The 16,995-nt window shown below is 32.3% G+C and overlaps 1 protein-coding gene across 1 annotated transcript in view; it reads right to left on the reverse strand.

The window, feature by feature from the left end:
* Nucleotides 1-2,913: 2,913 nt before the first annotated feature.
* Tmtc4 (Transmembrane O-mannosyltransferase targeting cadherins 4) overlaps nucleotides 2,914-16,995 on the reverse strand; it is a 123,932-nt gene continuing 109,850 nt past the window's right edge. Inside the window, exon 12 of the mRNA XM_089094727.1 lies at nucleotides 2,914-3,474. Coding sequence (XP_088950853.1) covers nucleotides 3,019-3,474 — 456 coding nt within the window. The 3' untranslated portion in view covers nucleotides 2,914-3,018. The remainder of the gene's footprint in view (nucleotides 3,475-16,995) is intronic.

The raw sequence follows: 16,995 nt of genomic DNA on the forward strand, positions 1-16,995 counted from the left end.
TTGTACAAGAGGGATTTTCTTAGGCATTCAAAATATACCAAACAGATCTTGACACCAAAGCTTTAAACATCCAACTATATTTGGCAGTAACAAGGAGAGATTCGAGATTTCGAAAACAAAGCTTTAAGTATTTTTGGAACAAAGAGTAAGATGCGTAAAATTTGATTTGACCAAATAATCAAAAGCACTAAAGATTCCTTAATCAAAATCAAAAGCACAAATCAAAGCACTTAATCAAAAAGCACAAAAGCACTAAAGCACTAAATAATCAAAAGCACTAAAGATAAGATAATATTTTTTAGATCAATAAACTTACAATAGTGTAAACCCCAAAACAAATAAAAATTAGTTAAACATTCTACTAGTTATCATATTTTTATTAAAGAGCTCGTGGTAAGGAAGAATTTACTGTAAGTAAGTAAGTTTATTCACCGATAAATACAAATTTGAAATACAAAACTCTTATTACCCCTCGAAAGGCTCCATGACCAGGGATATAAGGGGAATCTATTGTGGAAAGAATTTTATGTGGGGAGAAAATTCTCAAGGGGGAAATTTTACACGGGGGTAGGAGAAGATTTCCTGGTATGATTTGAAAACCAGTCAGAAATTAAATAGAAATATAAGTTTTCAACTAAAAGTAAGGAGCAACATTCAAACTTAAAACAAAAATAAATTTCCCGTGAATGAGGAGAGTGTCCCTTCCTCAACTCTTGCTCTTTATGCTAAAATTTGACTTTTCGTCACGATTCTTTAAGAAAAACTTCTCATAAACGGGGGTCATTAAATTTGAATGTGAAGTATTTTTCAAAGGAACTTTAAGATTTTAGTGTAAAGAGTGAGGTTTGAGGAAGAGGCAGCTCTCCTCATCTATGAAATACTTTCTGTTAGTTTTCAGCTTTAATGTTGGTCCTCACTTTCAGTTGAAAAACTTGTTTTTTATTTAATTTCATTCAAAAGTTGCAGACAACTCTATTATTTGGACCAAATGACCATGCTCTGGCTGAAACGCCTGTGTTTTTGAAGCCAGTATTCAGTTTTACTCTCCGAAGTTCTTACCACCAACTGACTTAAAGCGGTTTCTAAAATGGCTGTCATTATTCGCTTACATATAATTTCTTCTCTACTGATTAGAACTCCCCTTTCTTTGTCTGAGCATGACACATGTAGAAGTTTTACATATAGATTGTGACAACTGAATATATAACGCAAAGAATGTGTTCTTAAAAAAATTGATTTAAAATATGAAAAAAAGGATGAAGAATAAGACCATGAACCATTATTGTTTAAAATAAATTTAAACTACCCTAGGTGCATCAGTGGGGATTTTGACCTTTCTTGTGCCCAGGGCAAAATCTTTACTATCTCCCTCCCCCTGTCTCCCACACAATTTCTTAGGCCAAATTTTAACAAAATTTTCCTTTATTAACAAAATTATTTTCAATTTATTAATTGATTAATATTTTTTTTTAATTATTTTTAAGTTTATTATTCAATTTTCTAATTTTTGTTTAATTAATTTTATTAACGTCATTCTTTAATTGTTTTTTGTTTTATTCATTATTTAATAATTTATTGATTATTTTTATTATTAACTGCGTCCTCTATGTTATTTTAATAAAAATAAAATTTATCCCCTTTGTCCCTCTCCTAAAACCGCTTTTGAGGTACATTATTTTAAAACATTTTAGGATTTATAGTCAATTCTTAATTTGTTCACTTATTCAAAACTAAAATAAGCTCTAGTAAGGTACCTCCAGAAGAACGGATGATATTTCTAGTGCAATCCTACCTTGATTTGCCTGTAGAGATCGGACTGATACAAATTCTACCGACTCTAGTAATAATATCAGTATTTTTTCATGCTACCACCTCTAGTAGATATAGTTGTTCTAGGCTGCCACCTACCACTCTGGTAATAATATCAGCACTTTTTCACGCTACCACTTCGAATAGATACAATTACTAGTCTAATCGGCTGCTACATTTGGTATCATCTAACCCAAACATTTAGCTTAGGATGTCCTGACTCACAGTGGCACCTTCTGGGGAAGGGGTATTTTTCATGTCTTCATTAAAGAACGAAAAAGCCCCTCCCCTATTTTGAAAAATACTTTTTTGGTATCAAATTCCTTCCCCCCCCTCTGTATTTTCGTGTATAGGACTCACTGTTACCTCACATATAGTTTTTTCCCAGTAATACTGTAACGTTTAGAATCTTTTATTTCAGCTTAAAACAATTAATACATGAGATCAGCAAGACTAGTAAAATCCACTTTAAAATTTTCGACTAGAAAGAGAACATACGGGGCTTTCAAAGTTTCTAACAAAAACACAAGTAAAGACGGCTACAGCCAAGAATATTCTTGGAAGTATTATTTCCTGCAATAAACATATCGAACACATTTCACTTTTTAACTTTTGGAAGATTCGTTATCATAGAATTCGCGAATAAAAGGAAACACTAGGGCACAGACACAAACACGGAATATACCTTGGACATAACTTCCCTGAGGTCCCAAACGATTCATAATCTCAATAACTTGAAACAGATTTTCATAATCCTTCTAAGTCAATGTTGTTTCACGGTCTTTTGGTGTATGCGTGTTTTCCATTCTTTTTTTCTTAATGTAACACTTACTAATAAATAATCTTTGAGGATTAATAATCTTTGAGGCCTTAAATGATATTTACGGCCCTCCAAAATAATCGCTGTGTACGTGCTAGTTAGGACTTACCCTACGGCTTAAACAGTAAAGGAAAGAGAACGAATCGAACCATTGCTCAGTACCATGGGCGTTTCGGGGGGGGGGGGATTTGAGCTACCTCCCGAAATTTTTTTTCCGACCCGTAAAATCTTACCAAAAATGCATATAAACATATTTTTATGCATTTTCAAAGTTTGTTTTGTGCTCCCCTCCATCCCCAAACAAAAATCCTGGATATGGTACTACTCAGTACTAATTTTCACCATTTTGCTTCAACCACACTCCTTTTCTAAGTTTGGATATACTTCTTTTAGTGGTCTCCAATCTCATAATCATCACGTAATAAATCTTCCATTTTGAATGATCGCCTTTTTCTTTTTGTACTCATGTTCCGATTCTTATCAACTTTTCTGACTGTTTCTCGAGCAAAGCTGGTGGTTGCTCCAGCTGTTACACTCTGAGCCTGTTGATAGTAAAATAAAACTGAGGGATGTGTTGAGGGAACGAAGGAAGGAAACAGGGCTGGGGAAGGTAGAGCAAATTGAGGTGGGATCACATTTGACGTTGACTGTGCATCAGGAATAAAGCCAATCCTTGCTGTATCTGCGTTTTTAAGAATCCTTTCTATAGTTGCAACTGAAGGAGTATGTTTTTCGTCGCATTGCCCTTGCGATTTAAGAACTTCATGAATTTCGTGAGCAAATAGAGCCGGGTTTTCTGTCTTTAGTCGAAGAACCTTTCGCACCACGCTTGGAGTTGCTCCAGTCTGAAATAGAATAGATGAATCACTGTATGAATCACTGAATCACTGTATATATTATATTCTCTCTACTGTGAGATTAATGGATAATAGTAAACGATAAAATCAGTAATAATACTATAAAATAACAGTGCACAATAATGAACCCTCGTCTTAAAAAAACTTGCCTTTGAAGGGGGTTAGTCGGTATTTGGTTGTAAAAGCAGCCCATTTTCGGATCCTCTGGAGTGGTCCAACGTGATTTTCAAACCATGGCACAAATCGCGTATCTAAATTCGGAAAGTCATAAATAGAACTTAAGTAGGTAGATAATTGAGTTGGATGGAAGAAGGCTTTAAAGGAGAGAATTAACCACTGATTTCTAGTAAACTAAAAAAAAATGTGACGAAAGCAAAGAGTAAAGTCGAAATTTAAAACGAACAAAATTACTGTTTCACAGTTTACGCAACATGTATCGGAAACACCGTTTCAAATTAACTGGCTTATGATATTTCTCTTTATTTGTAGAATTCTGATTAACTAGCGCTTTACTGAAATCTAAGCTTGCTTGAGTTTTTAAGAGAACTAAAATTGTATAGCATTGATTTTATCACCGTTAAGCGAATATTGAGAGTTTTGTTCACTATTCTTTTATTTTCTTTCGGCTACTTAAGGATTTTTCTACTCCTAATCCTGGTTCGTTGTGCCCGTTTCATGTTTTCAGTAAAGTGTTGTTTTTTTTCAGAATTCAACGAATATAGAAAAATAGCGATACAGGGAGGTTACGCAAACGAGACTGCGTTTGTGACCCTGAACTCGCATCAATTTATTTACAATCTACCAATCCAGAATTAGCAGCCTCGCCCAGAGGTTAGACTGTCATGTCTGTTTTCAAAATTAATTAAAAAACCTTTCCGAAAAATAAGGTTTTCAAAGAAAAGTAAAGGCCATTTTAAAATTAAGCTCAGCAGATACAAATACCTGTAAAAATTCAAACTCAAAAAGACCAAAAATTACTATCAAAGAATAAATGAAGCCCAAGACGAACAGAAATTAAAAAAACAATCATAGAAAAAGCATACAACAAGTAATAATATAAATAAATAAATAGATCTTAAAGCGAGTAATGCTTAGATTGAATATGAAAATCAAGCTTAAAAAAAAAAAAATATTTTGCTATTGAAGTATAAATGAAACTTAAAAGGAACAGAAATTAAATAAACAATCATTGCAAACAATTGGATGCGTTTGCGGAAATGGTGGGCGTTGAAGGGGTGTTAGTTGCCTTCCAATCATTTTCGACTGTAAAAAGGGCACTAGCCATTTAAATTTCCAATCGAATGACCCCTCTTTGAAGTTTCTATGACAACGCTTTCTGTAAAAACCTTATATGCCCCCAGGACATAACTTACAACCCTTGTCCTGAGGGCTGAGGGGGGTTCATCCTCAAAGACCTAATTTCCAGAATTTTCAACCACGTTGAACAAAATGGCTATCTCAAAATTTTGATTGGATGTTTTTGGGGGAAAGGTGGGCGTGGGAGGGGGTTTAGTTGCCCTCCAATCCCTTTTGACTATTAAAAAGGGCACTATTCATTTAAATTTCCAATCAAATGAGCTCTTTTTGAAGTTTCTACAACAAATCTTTCTATGAAAACCTTATATGCTCCCATAGGGCATAACTTACAACCCTTGCCCAGTGGGCTCTGGGGAAGTGTTTTCCTCAAAAACATAATTTCTATGTGAAATCAACTACGTAGAACAAAATGGCTATCTCAAAATTTTGATTGGATGTGTTTGGGGAAATGGTGGGTGTGGAAGGGGTGTTCGTTGCCTTCCAATGACTTTTGAGCCTTATAAAGAGCTCTAGCACTCTCGATTTCCAATCAAATGAGCCCCCTTTGAAGTTTTTACGACGACCCCTTCCATATGAAGTGCCTCTGGGGAAAAAAATAAATAATAAATAGTAAAGCCTTTGGCAACGCTATAGCGTTGCCTCTGATAGAACTCAACTATCCGACAGTCGATTTGACAATCGGATTGTCAATCAAAAAGGGCTAGTTAATTTCTGAACCTTCATGTCTTTCAGGTGCTCTTTACATAACTAAGGAATAGTTATATAACTAAGGAATAACTAAGTTGTATAACTAAGGAATAACTAAGGAATAGACCAGCAAACGGGTTTTTATTGGGTAGAAATTTTTATATCAAATTTAACAAGCATTATTTTTGGCATTGTCATGAAAAATTGCGAAGATTTTCTGCTTGTTTTATAAGTTCTATTATTTGTACTATTCTTCTGTTTTTTTTTATATTTTTGATTGCAAAAAATTTACATTTTGTAAATTATAGTGTTTACGGGTTTAAGGTTTTACATTTGTATCATTTTTGTTTTTTTATTTTGTGGTAAGGATCTAGGTAGAAGATTAGATAAAGGAGTTTTTAATTTTGGTACAAAAAATAAAGGAAAAATGGAATATATATTTATGGAATAAGATTAGATTTTAAATTAAATATTTCGAACTTTTAATGAAGGGTTTGATTTTAGAGTTTGATTAGAATATTGGATTATAATAGTTAGATTCAGGATTTGTTCAGTATTTTTAAGTTTATATAATAGGTAAGATCTAAATTTAATTGAATAATTAGAATGTATGGGGTTTATGATTGAATATAGTTTTATGGAATGTAAAAATAATATAGGAGTTCGTATGATGTAAAAAAAAAAAAAAAATCATAGAGTTTATATTTGAAGTATTTGGGACTTAGATTGTAGGGTTTAGATTTGAGGTCTTAGATTTGAAGAGTTAGGTTTGAATTAGTGGAGTTTATTCTATGAAAAAAAGAAATCGAGTAAATTTTTAGGGAATGTAGAAATGGTATAGGATTTTATGAATTTTTAGATTATAGATACCTAACAATGCAAGGCCCAGCGAGAGTAGAGTGTGTTGAAATGGGATGTATTAAAAAAAATAATGGTGTTATATTTTTAATTTTTTCTTTTATTTATGTATATATAGTAAAAAGTGTTTTAACTTGTTATAAGAAAAGTGAATGTATTTTAAACTACAAAAACGTATATGCATTGTAAATTTATATTTTAATGTTATATGCTATAGGCCTAATGAATGGGAGCAGCCCCTTGCCGCCGTGGGCAGCTAGAATGAGAATTTTGAAATTGTTGTATGGTAAATTAATGGATGGAGAATCGTATGAATGAAAAAAAAGATTTTAGGAAAAAGGTAGATAAAATGTACTAGGAGAGAAAAAAGTATGTATGTGAGGAAATATAAAAGTGGAAAGCTATGGAACGTCGAGTAAGAGGTAAGATAGATAGATACATGGGCGTAGGCAGGATTAGGCAGCATATTGTCTAGGGGGGGGGGCAGTCGATAGTGTGATGGAGTTTTATCAACTGCGTTTTCCAAACCATCTGCTTTTTCAGCCATATCTATTGTAAATTTGAAGGTCTCGGGGGGCAGCGGCCCCCCTGCCCCCCCTCTCTACGCCCATGGATAGATAGTAAAGTAAAGGAATAATAGAGAAATAGGGACAAATTAGATTACAAATAAGCAAGGAGTCTTAGATAAAACAAAAGAAGAAAGAAACATGATTGATTTTATTTTTCTTTCAGGAGTACGAAAAGGAAACAATAACCGGTTCGACTCTATCCATTACGTGAAGTATCACCATAAAAAAAACTTACTTAATAATAAGATGTTTTGTTTTTTTGTGGCTTTGATAGTTGTTATGCATATAAAACTTCAATTTTTCTGCCATTTACCGTTGCCTGAATCGTGTTTCTTACTATATATTATTATATCTATAAATTATATCTATTATATATTATATTATATATTATATATCTATTATATATTATATTTATTATATCTATACCTAGAAAAAAAAGTGATGGATCCGCTAACATTGGTTTGCAACAAAACCCATCTTTGCATGTAAATAATTGCAGTTTTAATCTACAGCAAGAAATCAACTTTTAAATTATTAAGTTTAACAATTCTGCTGTTGAAGTAAAAATAAAATAAATGCCACTAGGGTTAAAGTTCAAAAAGTATTTATTATCCGAGATAAAAAAAAAAAGAAGAAAAAGATTCAGAAATGGGTCACGCTTCTTCAGGAATATGATTTTGATGATTACTGTCTATTGAAATTCCAGAAGTACCCGATAAAGTTTGAACTAACAGCCAGTGGAGATATCAAAATTGATTTTACTGTTTCAAATACTGTGAAAATTGACAACTTTAATGATTAGATCTAACTGTTTAAAAGTGTACAATTTCTAACAAATCATTAATTCCATGGAACTTGTGGACGGTCATAACAGTATGGGATTCCTTATCGTCCATTGTATGAAGGTTTTATGAATGTAAAATTTTATGAACCCAGGTTATATGAATAAAGACATTGTATAAACGTAAACCCAATGTAGAAGGTTTTACGTTCCATAACAATCTTGGTAAGTATTTTCAAAAACCACACTCCCTTTCCATGACGTACAAATAACAGTTAAAATAGGGATGAATCCTTTTGCTAGACAGTGAAAACGAATGATAAAAATTCTGGATATTTCGATCACATACACAAAGACCGTCATTAGCAGATAAACTGTTTATCTGCTTATGATGGTCTCTGTGTATGTGATCGAAATATCCAGAATTTTTATCATTGTTTTTGACTGTCTAATAAAAGGATTTATCCCTATTTTAACTGTTATTTGTACGTAACAGTCTTGGTGAAGTCTGTGACTACCCAAGGAAGTATTCTGGGCCTGACTATTTTCTCCAAACATGTAAATGACACGGAAGCCAGTCTACCAGAAAAATTGCCACTTAAAGCTGATTCTGGAATTGTAGCTATTTCTTCGGTTCGTTTGAATATCAAAAGTTTATTGCAAGAACAAAATTTATGGAAATTTCGAAAAGAGCCTGAAAATCCTTGAAAACAGAAGTAGAGAAGAAGGTACCATTTCCCCCAGACGTATAGCAAATACTTCTACGGGACGTATAGCAATTTCCATGTAATTTGCTTTCTGGTAGGTATTCTATTCTACAGGTCATTACACTCTTTGCCAAGAGATTTACGCAATTAATTAAACCTGTATTATAAAACCAGCGCGTCTTGTTTCGAGTTTTAACGGACAAGTTTTTGAAAAGCAGACAGTTTTTTCTTTCTTGTTTAGCATTTGCAAAAAAGGGGTAATTACTGAGTGGAAAATTTTTTAATGCTTTTACAATCGGAGATGTTTGATTAACCTTTGCAAAAAAAAGGGTAATGGGATTTGTGAATTGGAGGAGATGCCATGATTATGTACTGTATAATACACAAGTGATGTTTTGGAGCGTATTGTCAATTTAACGAGAAATGACTGAAAAGCTTTGTGAGGGAGATGGGTTGCATGGAGGGTTGAGTTGCATGAGATCTCATTTAAAGGGGGAACAGTAACATGGGGGTTTCGGTTATACAGGGGTTCAGTTACACGGGGGTTCAGTGGCACGGGGGGGGAGTTAAATGGGGATTGAGTTCCACGAGAGTAGTGCTTTGTCGTGGTTTAGCTTGTCACGGTTTTAAAAGAGCTTTAAGGGGTTTGAGAGACTCAGTTGCCTGATTCCGTGTGGTTTTTCTTCACTTGGTGGTCATTAATAACTAAATTTGTCGGTTCAATTAGTAGTTTTTTTATATTTTCTTAGAGGATTACGGAGTTTGAGAGACTCAGTTATAGGATTACCGGAGGTTTTCTTTACATCATGGTCATTAAAAATGAAATTTTTGTGTTAAATCAGTTGTTTTGTATCTTTTTAAAAGTCCTAAAAGAGGTCTGAGAGAATCTTGTGCTGGATTCCAGTTGATTTTTCTTTACTTGGTTGTCATTAAAAACAAAACTTGGTGGTCATTTGTTGTATCTTTTAAAAGATCTTTACAGGGCTTGAGACACTCAGTTGCCTGATTCCGTGTGATTTTTCTTTACTTGATGGTCATTAAAAACGAAATTTTTGTGTTAAATAAGTAGTTGTTGTATCTTTTAAGAGCTTTACAGGGTTTGAAAGACTCAGTTTCCTAATTCCGTGCTGTGTTTCTTTCCTTTATGGTCTAATCTAAATAAAATGTTGTTTATTATAAGTAGATTTTGTAACTTTTAAAAGTGATTTCCTAGATTTGAGAGAGTCAGTTTCACAAGTCAGTGGGTTTTTTTTTGAAGTGAGGGTCGTTAAAAATGAACATGTCAGTTGTTATATTTCGTGTGTTTTACTTTTAAAAGAGCTTTACAGGGTGTGAGAGACTCAGTTGCCTAATTCCGTGCGGTTTTCCTTTACTTGGTGGTCATTAAAAACGAAATTTTTGTGTTAAATAAGTAGTTTTTTTATCTTTTAAAAGAGCTTTACTGGGTTTGAGAGACTCAGTTGCCTAATTCCGTGTGATTTTTCTTTACTTGGTAGTCATTAAAAACGAAATTTTTGTGTTAAATAAGTCGTTTTTGTGTCTTTTAAAAGAACTTTACGGGGATGGAGAGACTCAGTTGCCTAATTCCGTGTGATTTTCCCTTACCTGGTAGTAATTAAAAAAGAACGTTTTTTTTTAAATCAGTAGTTTTTCTATGTTTTAAAATAGCTTTACTGGGATTGTGAGACTCAATTGACGGATTCCATTTGGTTTTACTTTACATGATTGTCATTAAAAACGAAACTTGTTGGTCATTTGTTGTATCTTTTAAAAGAGCTTTAAGGGGTTTGAGAGACTTAGTTGCCGGATTACGTGTGGTTTTTCTTTACTTTGTGTTAATTAAAAACGAAAATTGGTGGTCATTTGTTGTATCTTTTAAAAGAGCTTTACAGGGATTGAGAGACTCAGTTGCCGGATTCCATGTGGTTTTTATTTACTTTGTGGTCATTAAAAACGAAAATTGGTGGTCAGTTTTTGTAACTTTTAAAATAGCTTTACAGGGTTAGAGAGACTTAGTTGCCTGATTCCGTGTGGTTTTTCTCTACTTGGTGGTCATTTGTTGTATCTTTTAAAAGAGCTTTACAGAGTTTGAGAGACTCAGTTGCCTAATTCAGTGAGATTTATTTTACAGGAAGGTCATTAAAAACGAAATTTTTGTGTTAAAGAATTAGTGTTTGTATCTTTTAAAAGAGCTTTACAGGGTTTGAGAGACTCAGTTGCCTAATTCCGTGCGGTTTTCCTTTACTTGGTGGTCATTAAAAACGAAATTTTTGTGTGTTAAATCAGTATTTTTTGTATCTTTTAAAAGAGCTTTACGGGGTTTGAGAGACTCAGTTTCCTGAGTCCATTTTGTTGTCCTTGATTTGGTGGTCAAATAAAACGAATTTATTGTGTTACATAATTTGTTTTTTTACCTTTCATTGTTTCTTATAAGGGTTTTTGGTTTAAATTCTACTAGGTACGCCTTGTTCTCCTGCTCTTGGTTGTCCTTTTTTTCTTAATTGATTTTTGATAGAAGTAGTGTTTTTATATTTTAATTGTTGTTTACGGGGCTTGAGAGACTCAGTTGCCGGATTCCGTGTGGTTTTTCTTTACTTGGTGGTCATTAAAAACGAAATTTTTGTGTTAAATCAGTAGTTTTTGTATCTTTTAAAAGAGCTTTAAGGGGTTTGAGAGACTCAGTTGCCTTATTCCGTGTGGTTTTTCTTTACTTGGTGGTCATTTGTTGTATCTTTTAAAAGAGCTTTACAGAGTTTGAGAGACAAAATGCCTAATTCCGTGTGGTTTTCCTTTACTTGGTGGTCATTAAAAACGAAATTTTTGTGTTAAATCAGTAGTTTTTGTATCTTTTAAAAGAGCTTTACAGGGTTTGAGAGACTCAGTTGCCTAATTCCGTCTGATTTTTCTTTACTTGATAGTCATTAAAAACGAAATTTTTGTGTTAAATCAGTAGTTTTTGTATCTTTTAAAAGAGCTTTACAGGGTTTGAGAGACTCAGTTGCCTAATTCCGTTGGGTTTTCCTTTACTTGGTGGTCATTAAAAACAAAATTTTTTTGTTAAATCAGTAGTTTTTGTATCTTTTAAAAGAGCTTTACAGGGTTTGAGAGACTCAGTTGCCTAATTCCGTGTGTTTTTTCTTTACTTGTTGGTCATTAAAAACGAAATTTTTGTGTTAAATAAGTAGTTTTTGTATCTTTTAAAAGAGCTTTACGGGGATTGAGAGACTCAGTTGCCGGATTCCATGTGGTTTTTCTTTACTTGGTGGTCCTTAAAAAAGAAATTTTTTTGTTAAATCAGTAGTTTTTGTATCTTTTAAAAGAGCTTTAAGGGGTTTGAGAGACTCAGTTGCCTGATTCCGTGTGGTTTTTCTTTACTTGGTGGTCATTTGTTGTATCTTTTAAAAGAGCTTTATAGGGTTTTTGAGACTCAGTTGCCTACGTCCTTGTGGTTGTCATTTACGGGGTTGTCATTAAAATCTACTTTTGTGCGTTAAATAAGTAGTTTTTGTATATTTTAAAAGAGTTGTCAGATGAGTGACAGAATCAAGCGCAGGTGTCCGTTTTGTTTTTCTTTACTTGTTTATCAGGTGTTGTAAATTTTATATGAGCTGTAATGAGTTTTCGTACGACAGTCTCCAAAGTCCTTATTGTTTTCCTTTACTTGGGGATCATTCCAAAAGAAATTTTTGCGTTATTTAAGGAGTTTTGTATCTTTTAAAAAAGAAGTGTGGGGTTTGAGATTATCAGTTGTATGATGCCGTGTGATTTTCCTTTACCTGAGGGTCATTTGTTTCATGTTTTAAAAGAGCTTTACGGGGATTGAGAGAGTCAGTTGCATAATTCCGTGTGATTTTTCTTTACTTGCTGGTGATTAAAAACGAAATTTTTGTGTTAAATAAGTAGTTTTTTTATCTTTTAAAAGAGAGTTAATTGGATTGAGTGACTCATTTGCCTGATTCCTTGTGGTTTTTCTTTACTTGGTGGTCATTAAAAAAAAAATTTTTGTGTTAAATAAGTAGTTTTTGTATCTTTTAAAAGAGCTTTACGGGGATTGAGAGACTCAGTTTTACCTTGTCACAGTTACATTTTCTTGATTTTTCAAAGTTCATTTTGAATTTCTTTCGCTGAAATGCAAGAGTTGGAATAGTACAGTAGAGTGTGGTTGAGGTAGAGCATGTAACACTTACATTATCATGATTTTTCAATGTTATTAATGAATTTAATTCGCTGAAATGCAAGAGTTGGAATATTTCAGTAGTGTTTGGTTGTGGTTTACCTTGTCACAGTTACATTTTCTTGATTTTTCAAAGTTCATTTTGAATTTCTTTCGTTGAAAAGCAAGAGTTGGAATATTTCAGTAGTGTTTGGTTGTGGTTTACCTTGTCACAGTTACATTTTCTTGATTTTTCAAAGTTCATTTTGAATTTCTTTCGCTGAAATGCAAGATTTGGAATATTTCAGTAGTGTTTGGTTGTGGTTTACCTTGTCACAGTTACATTTTCTTGATTTTTCAAAGTTCATTTTGAATTTCTTTCGTTGATATGCAAGAGCTGGAATAATTCAGTAGTGTTTGTTTGTGATTGACCTTGTCCAAGTTAAATAATCTTGTTTTTTCATTGGACAGATTTAATTAATTCATATTTCTGTATATATATTGCCTAGTTAATTTTATTGTTTAAGTTTTTTACATTGTAAAATTTTCATTTTCTTTATTTTTCAAAGTTAATTTTGAATTTCTTTCGTTGAAATGCAAGAGTTGGAATATTTCAGTAGCGTTGGTTTGTGGTTTACCTTGTCACAGTTACATTTTCTTGATTTTTCAAAGTTCATTTTGAATTTCTTTCGTTGAAATGCAAGAGTTGGAATATGTCAGTAGTGATTGGTGGTGGTTTACCGTGTCACAGTTACATTTTCTTGATTTTTCAAACTTCATTTTGAATTTTTTTCGTTGAAATGCAAGAGTTGGAATATTTCAGTAGTGTTTGGTTATGTTTTACCTTGTCACAGTTGCATTTTCTTGATTTTTCAAAGTTCAATTAGAATTTCTCTCGTTGAAATGCATGATTTGGAATATTCTAGAGGTGTCCTATCACGATTCACATTGTCACTGATACATCCTATTGATTCTTCAATGCTCATTTGAATTGCAAATATATAAGAGCAATAGTTTTACATTTACAGTAACTTTTGGCCGTTTTTAGCATTGTAATGGTAACAATATCAAGTATATTATAATTTCATTTTTAATAAAAGAAGTTTATAAGCTCGTCTTTAAATATATCAGAAGTTTTTGGTTGTGGTTTACCTTGTCACAGTTACATTTTCGGGATTTTTGAAAGTTGACTGTGAATTTCTTTCATTGAAAATTAGGTGATTTAATTTTTAAGATTCTTGTGGACGAGTTTTTACTTTAAACATGTTATTCTTATTTAATTTTAAAAATAAAATATTATTTTAAAACGAATTATATCTCTTTATTTTCAAGAAAAGATGATGGTGGTTGTGTTTTAAATTGTAACAGTTACATTTTCTTGATTTTTCAAGGTTAATTTTGAATTTCTTTCGTTGAAATGCAAGAATTGGAATATTTCAGTGGTGTCTGGTTATGGTTTACCTTTTCACAGTTACATTTTCTTTATTTTTAAAATTTTATTTTTATTTTATTTATTATAAATTCTATATTATTAATTTTTAATTAGTTTTTGTTTTTTTTTTTACGTTTATACGAAACCTTTTCTTTATATTTACAATTTCTATTTTAATTTATTTCTTTGAAATAATAGAGTTGGAATATTTAATTAGTGTTTGGTTTTGGTTTACCTTGTCACAGTTACATTTTCTTGATTTTTCAAAGTTCATTTTGAACATCTTTCGGTTAAATTCAAGAGTTGGAATATTTCATTTGTGTTTGGTTGTGGTTTACCATGTCAAAATTACATTTTGTTGATTTTTCAAAGTTCAATTTGAATTTCTTTCGTTGAAAAGCAAGAGTTGGAATATTTCAGTAGTGTTTTTTTGTGGTTTACAGTGTCAAACTTACATTTTCTTGATTTTTTTAAGTTCAATTTGAATTTTTTTGGTTGAAATGCAAGAGTTGTAGTATTTCTGTAGTTTATGGTTATGGTTTACCGTGTCACAGTTACAATTTCTTGATTTTTCAAAGTTCATTTTGAATTTATCTCATTGAAATGCAAGAGTTGGAATATTTAAGTAGTGTTTGGTTGCGGTTTACCTTGTCACAGCTACATTTTCTTGATTTTTCAAAGTTTATTTTGAGATTTCTTTCGTTGAAATGTAAGAGTTGGAATATTTCAGTAGTGTTTGGTTGTGGTTTACCTTGTCACAGTTACATTTTCTTTATTTTTCAAAGTTAATTTTTAATTTATTTTGCTGAAATGCTAGAGTTGGAATATTTCAGTGTCAGAGTTAAATTTTATTGATTTTTAAAATTTCATTTCGAATTTTTTTTGTTGAAATGCAAGAGTTGGAATATGTCAGTAGTGTTTGGTTATGATTTACCTTGTCTCAAATTCATTCTCATAATAAGTCAAAGTTCATTTGAATTGCCCTTGACTAAAAAAAATAGCTGGAATGATTTAGCAGTTCTTAGTTTTGGTTTAAACTGTCTAAGGTTCATTTTCTGGTTTGTTAATTTCTTATTTCGATTTTCTTTCGTTTAAGTGTAAGAGCTGGACTATTTCAGGCGTGTATTATTGTTGTTTACCGTGTCACAGTTAAATTTTCTCGATTTTTCAAAGTTCATTTTGAATTTCTTTCATTGAAATGCAAGAGTTGGAATATTTCAGTAGTGTTTGGTTGTGGTTTACCTTGTCACAGTTACATTTTCTTGATTTTTCAAAGTTCATTTGGAATTTCTTTCGTTGAAATGCAAGAGTTGGAATATTTCAGTAGTGTTTGGTTGTGGTTTACCTTGTCACAGTTACATTTTCTTGATTTTTCAAAGTTCATTTTGAATTTCTTTCGTTGAAATGCAAGAGTTGGAATATTTCAGTAGTGTTTGGTTGTGGTTTACCTTGTCACAGTTACATTTTCTTGATTTTTCAAAGTTCATTTTGAATTTCTTTCGTTGAAATGCAAGAGTTGGAATATTTCAGTAGTGTTTGGTTGTGGTTTACCTTGTCACAGTTACATTTTCTTGATTTTTCAAAGTTCATTTTGAATTTCTTTCGTTGAAATGCAAGAGTTGGAATATTTCAGTAGTGTTTGGTTGTGGTTTACCTTGTCACAGTTACATTTTCTTGATTTTTCAAAGTTCATTTTGAATTTCTTTCGTTGAAATGCAAGAGTTGGAATATTTCAGTAGTGTTTGGTTGTGGTTTACCTTGTCACAGTTACATTTTCTTGATTTTTCAAAGTTCATTTTGAATTTCTTTCGTTGAAATGCAAGAGTTGGACTATTTCACCAGTGTTTGGGAATGTTTCAAAGTGTCACAGTTGAACTTTCACGATTATTTCTTGCTAATTTTTGAATTTAAATTGTCTAAAATAACGATTTTGACTAGATAATACTTGGTTGCTGATTGTTTCCACAGTATAAGAACAATTTTATTGTGATTTCTAATTTAATTTTGAATTATTCAAGAAACGTGATTAAACACGTTTTTAAACTACATGCTATTTGCATGCATGTCCTTGGCACCTGTCCAAACGAGCGGGGATTTCCCGCTGGTTCCTACACATGGCAAAAAAGTGAGCAGTACGAAAGCTCCACGTTTTCAACCACACTGGTTTTTTAGACAACACACCCACAGAGATGACACACACAAATAGAGACGAGACATGCACAGACACGACACACAAACGGAGTCATAGTGAGAGAGATATCCAAAATGTTGGGTTGATCTAGGTTCACTTAGAGTGGCGCGCCATTCTAAGTGAACCTAGATCAACCCAACTTTTTGGATATCTCTTTTTGGATGTCATCTCTGTGGGTGTGTTGTCTAAAAAACCAGTCTAGTTGAAAACGTGGAATTTTCGTACTGCTCACTTTTTTTGCAATGTGTAGGAACTAGCGGGAAATCCCCGCTCGTTTGGAAAGGTGCCAAGGAAAGGCATGTAAATAGCATGTAGTTTAAAAACGTGTTTAATCACGTTTCTTGAATGATTCCAAATGATCTAAAAAAAAAAATGAAAATTTAAATTTGACTTGGTAACCCAGAAGCAAGCACTGGTTCAATAGTTCAGCTCAATCTTTTCTACAAATGCATTACAAAAATGTGCAATGAAACTCCCTAAGAGTGCTACTTTTCCAAATTCAACTACAACCAAACCCTGCTGAAATATTCAAACTCTTGTATTTCAGCGAAAGAAATTCAAAATCAACTTTGAAAAATAAAGAAAATGTAACTGTGACAAGGTCAAACATAACCAAACACTACTGAAATATTCCAACTCTTGCATTTCAACGAAAGAAACTATAAATGAACTTTTAAAAATCAATAAAATGAAGCTGTGACAAGGTAAACAACAATCAAACACTACTGAAATATTCCAACTCTTGCATTTCAACGAAAGAAATTCAAAATGAACTTTATAAATTAAAAGAAAATGTAACTGTGACAAGGTAAAC

This window comes from Artemia sp. Qi Xiang Cuo, chromosome 9 (assembly GCF_049724085.1).
Source record: "Artemia sp. Qi Xiang Cuo chromosome 9, ASM4972408v1, whole genome shotgun sequence".
NCBI classification, from domain to species: Eukaryota; Metazoa; Arthropoda; class Branchiopoda; order Anostraca; family Artemiidae; genus Artemia; species Artemia sp. Qi Xiang Cuo.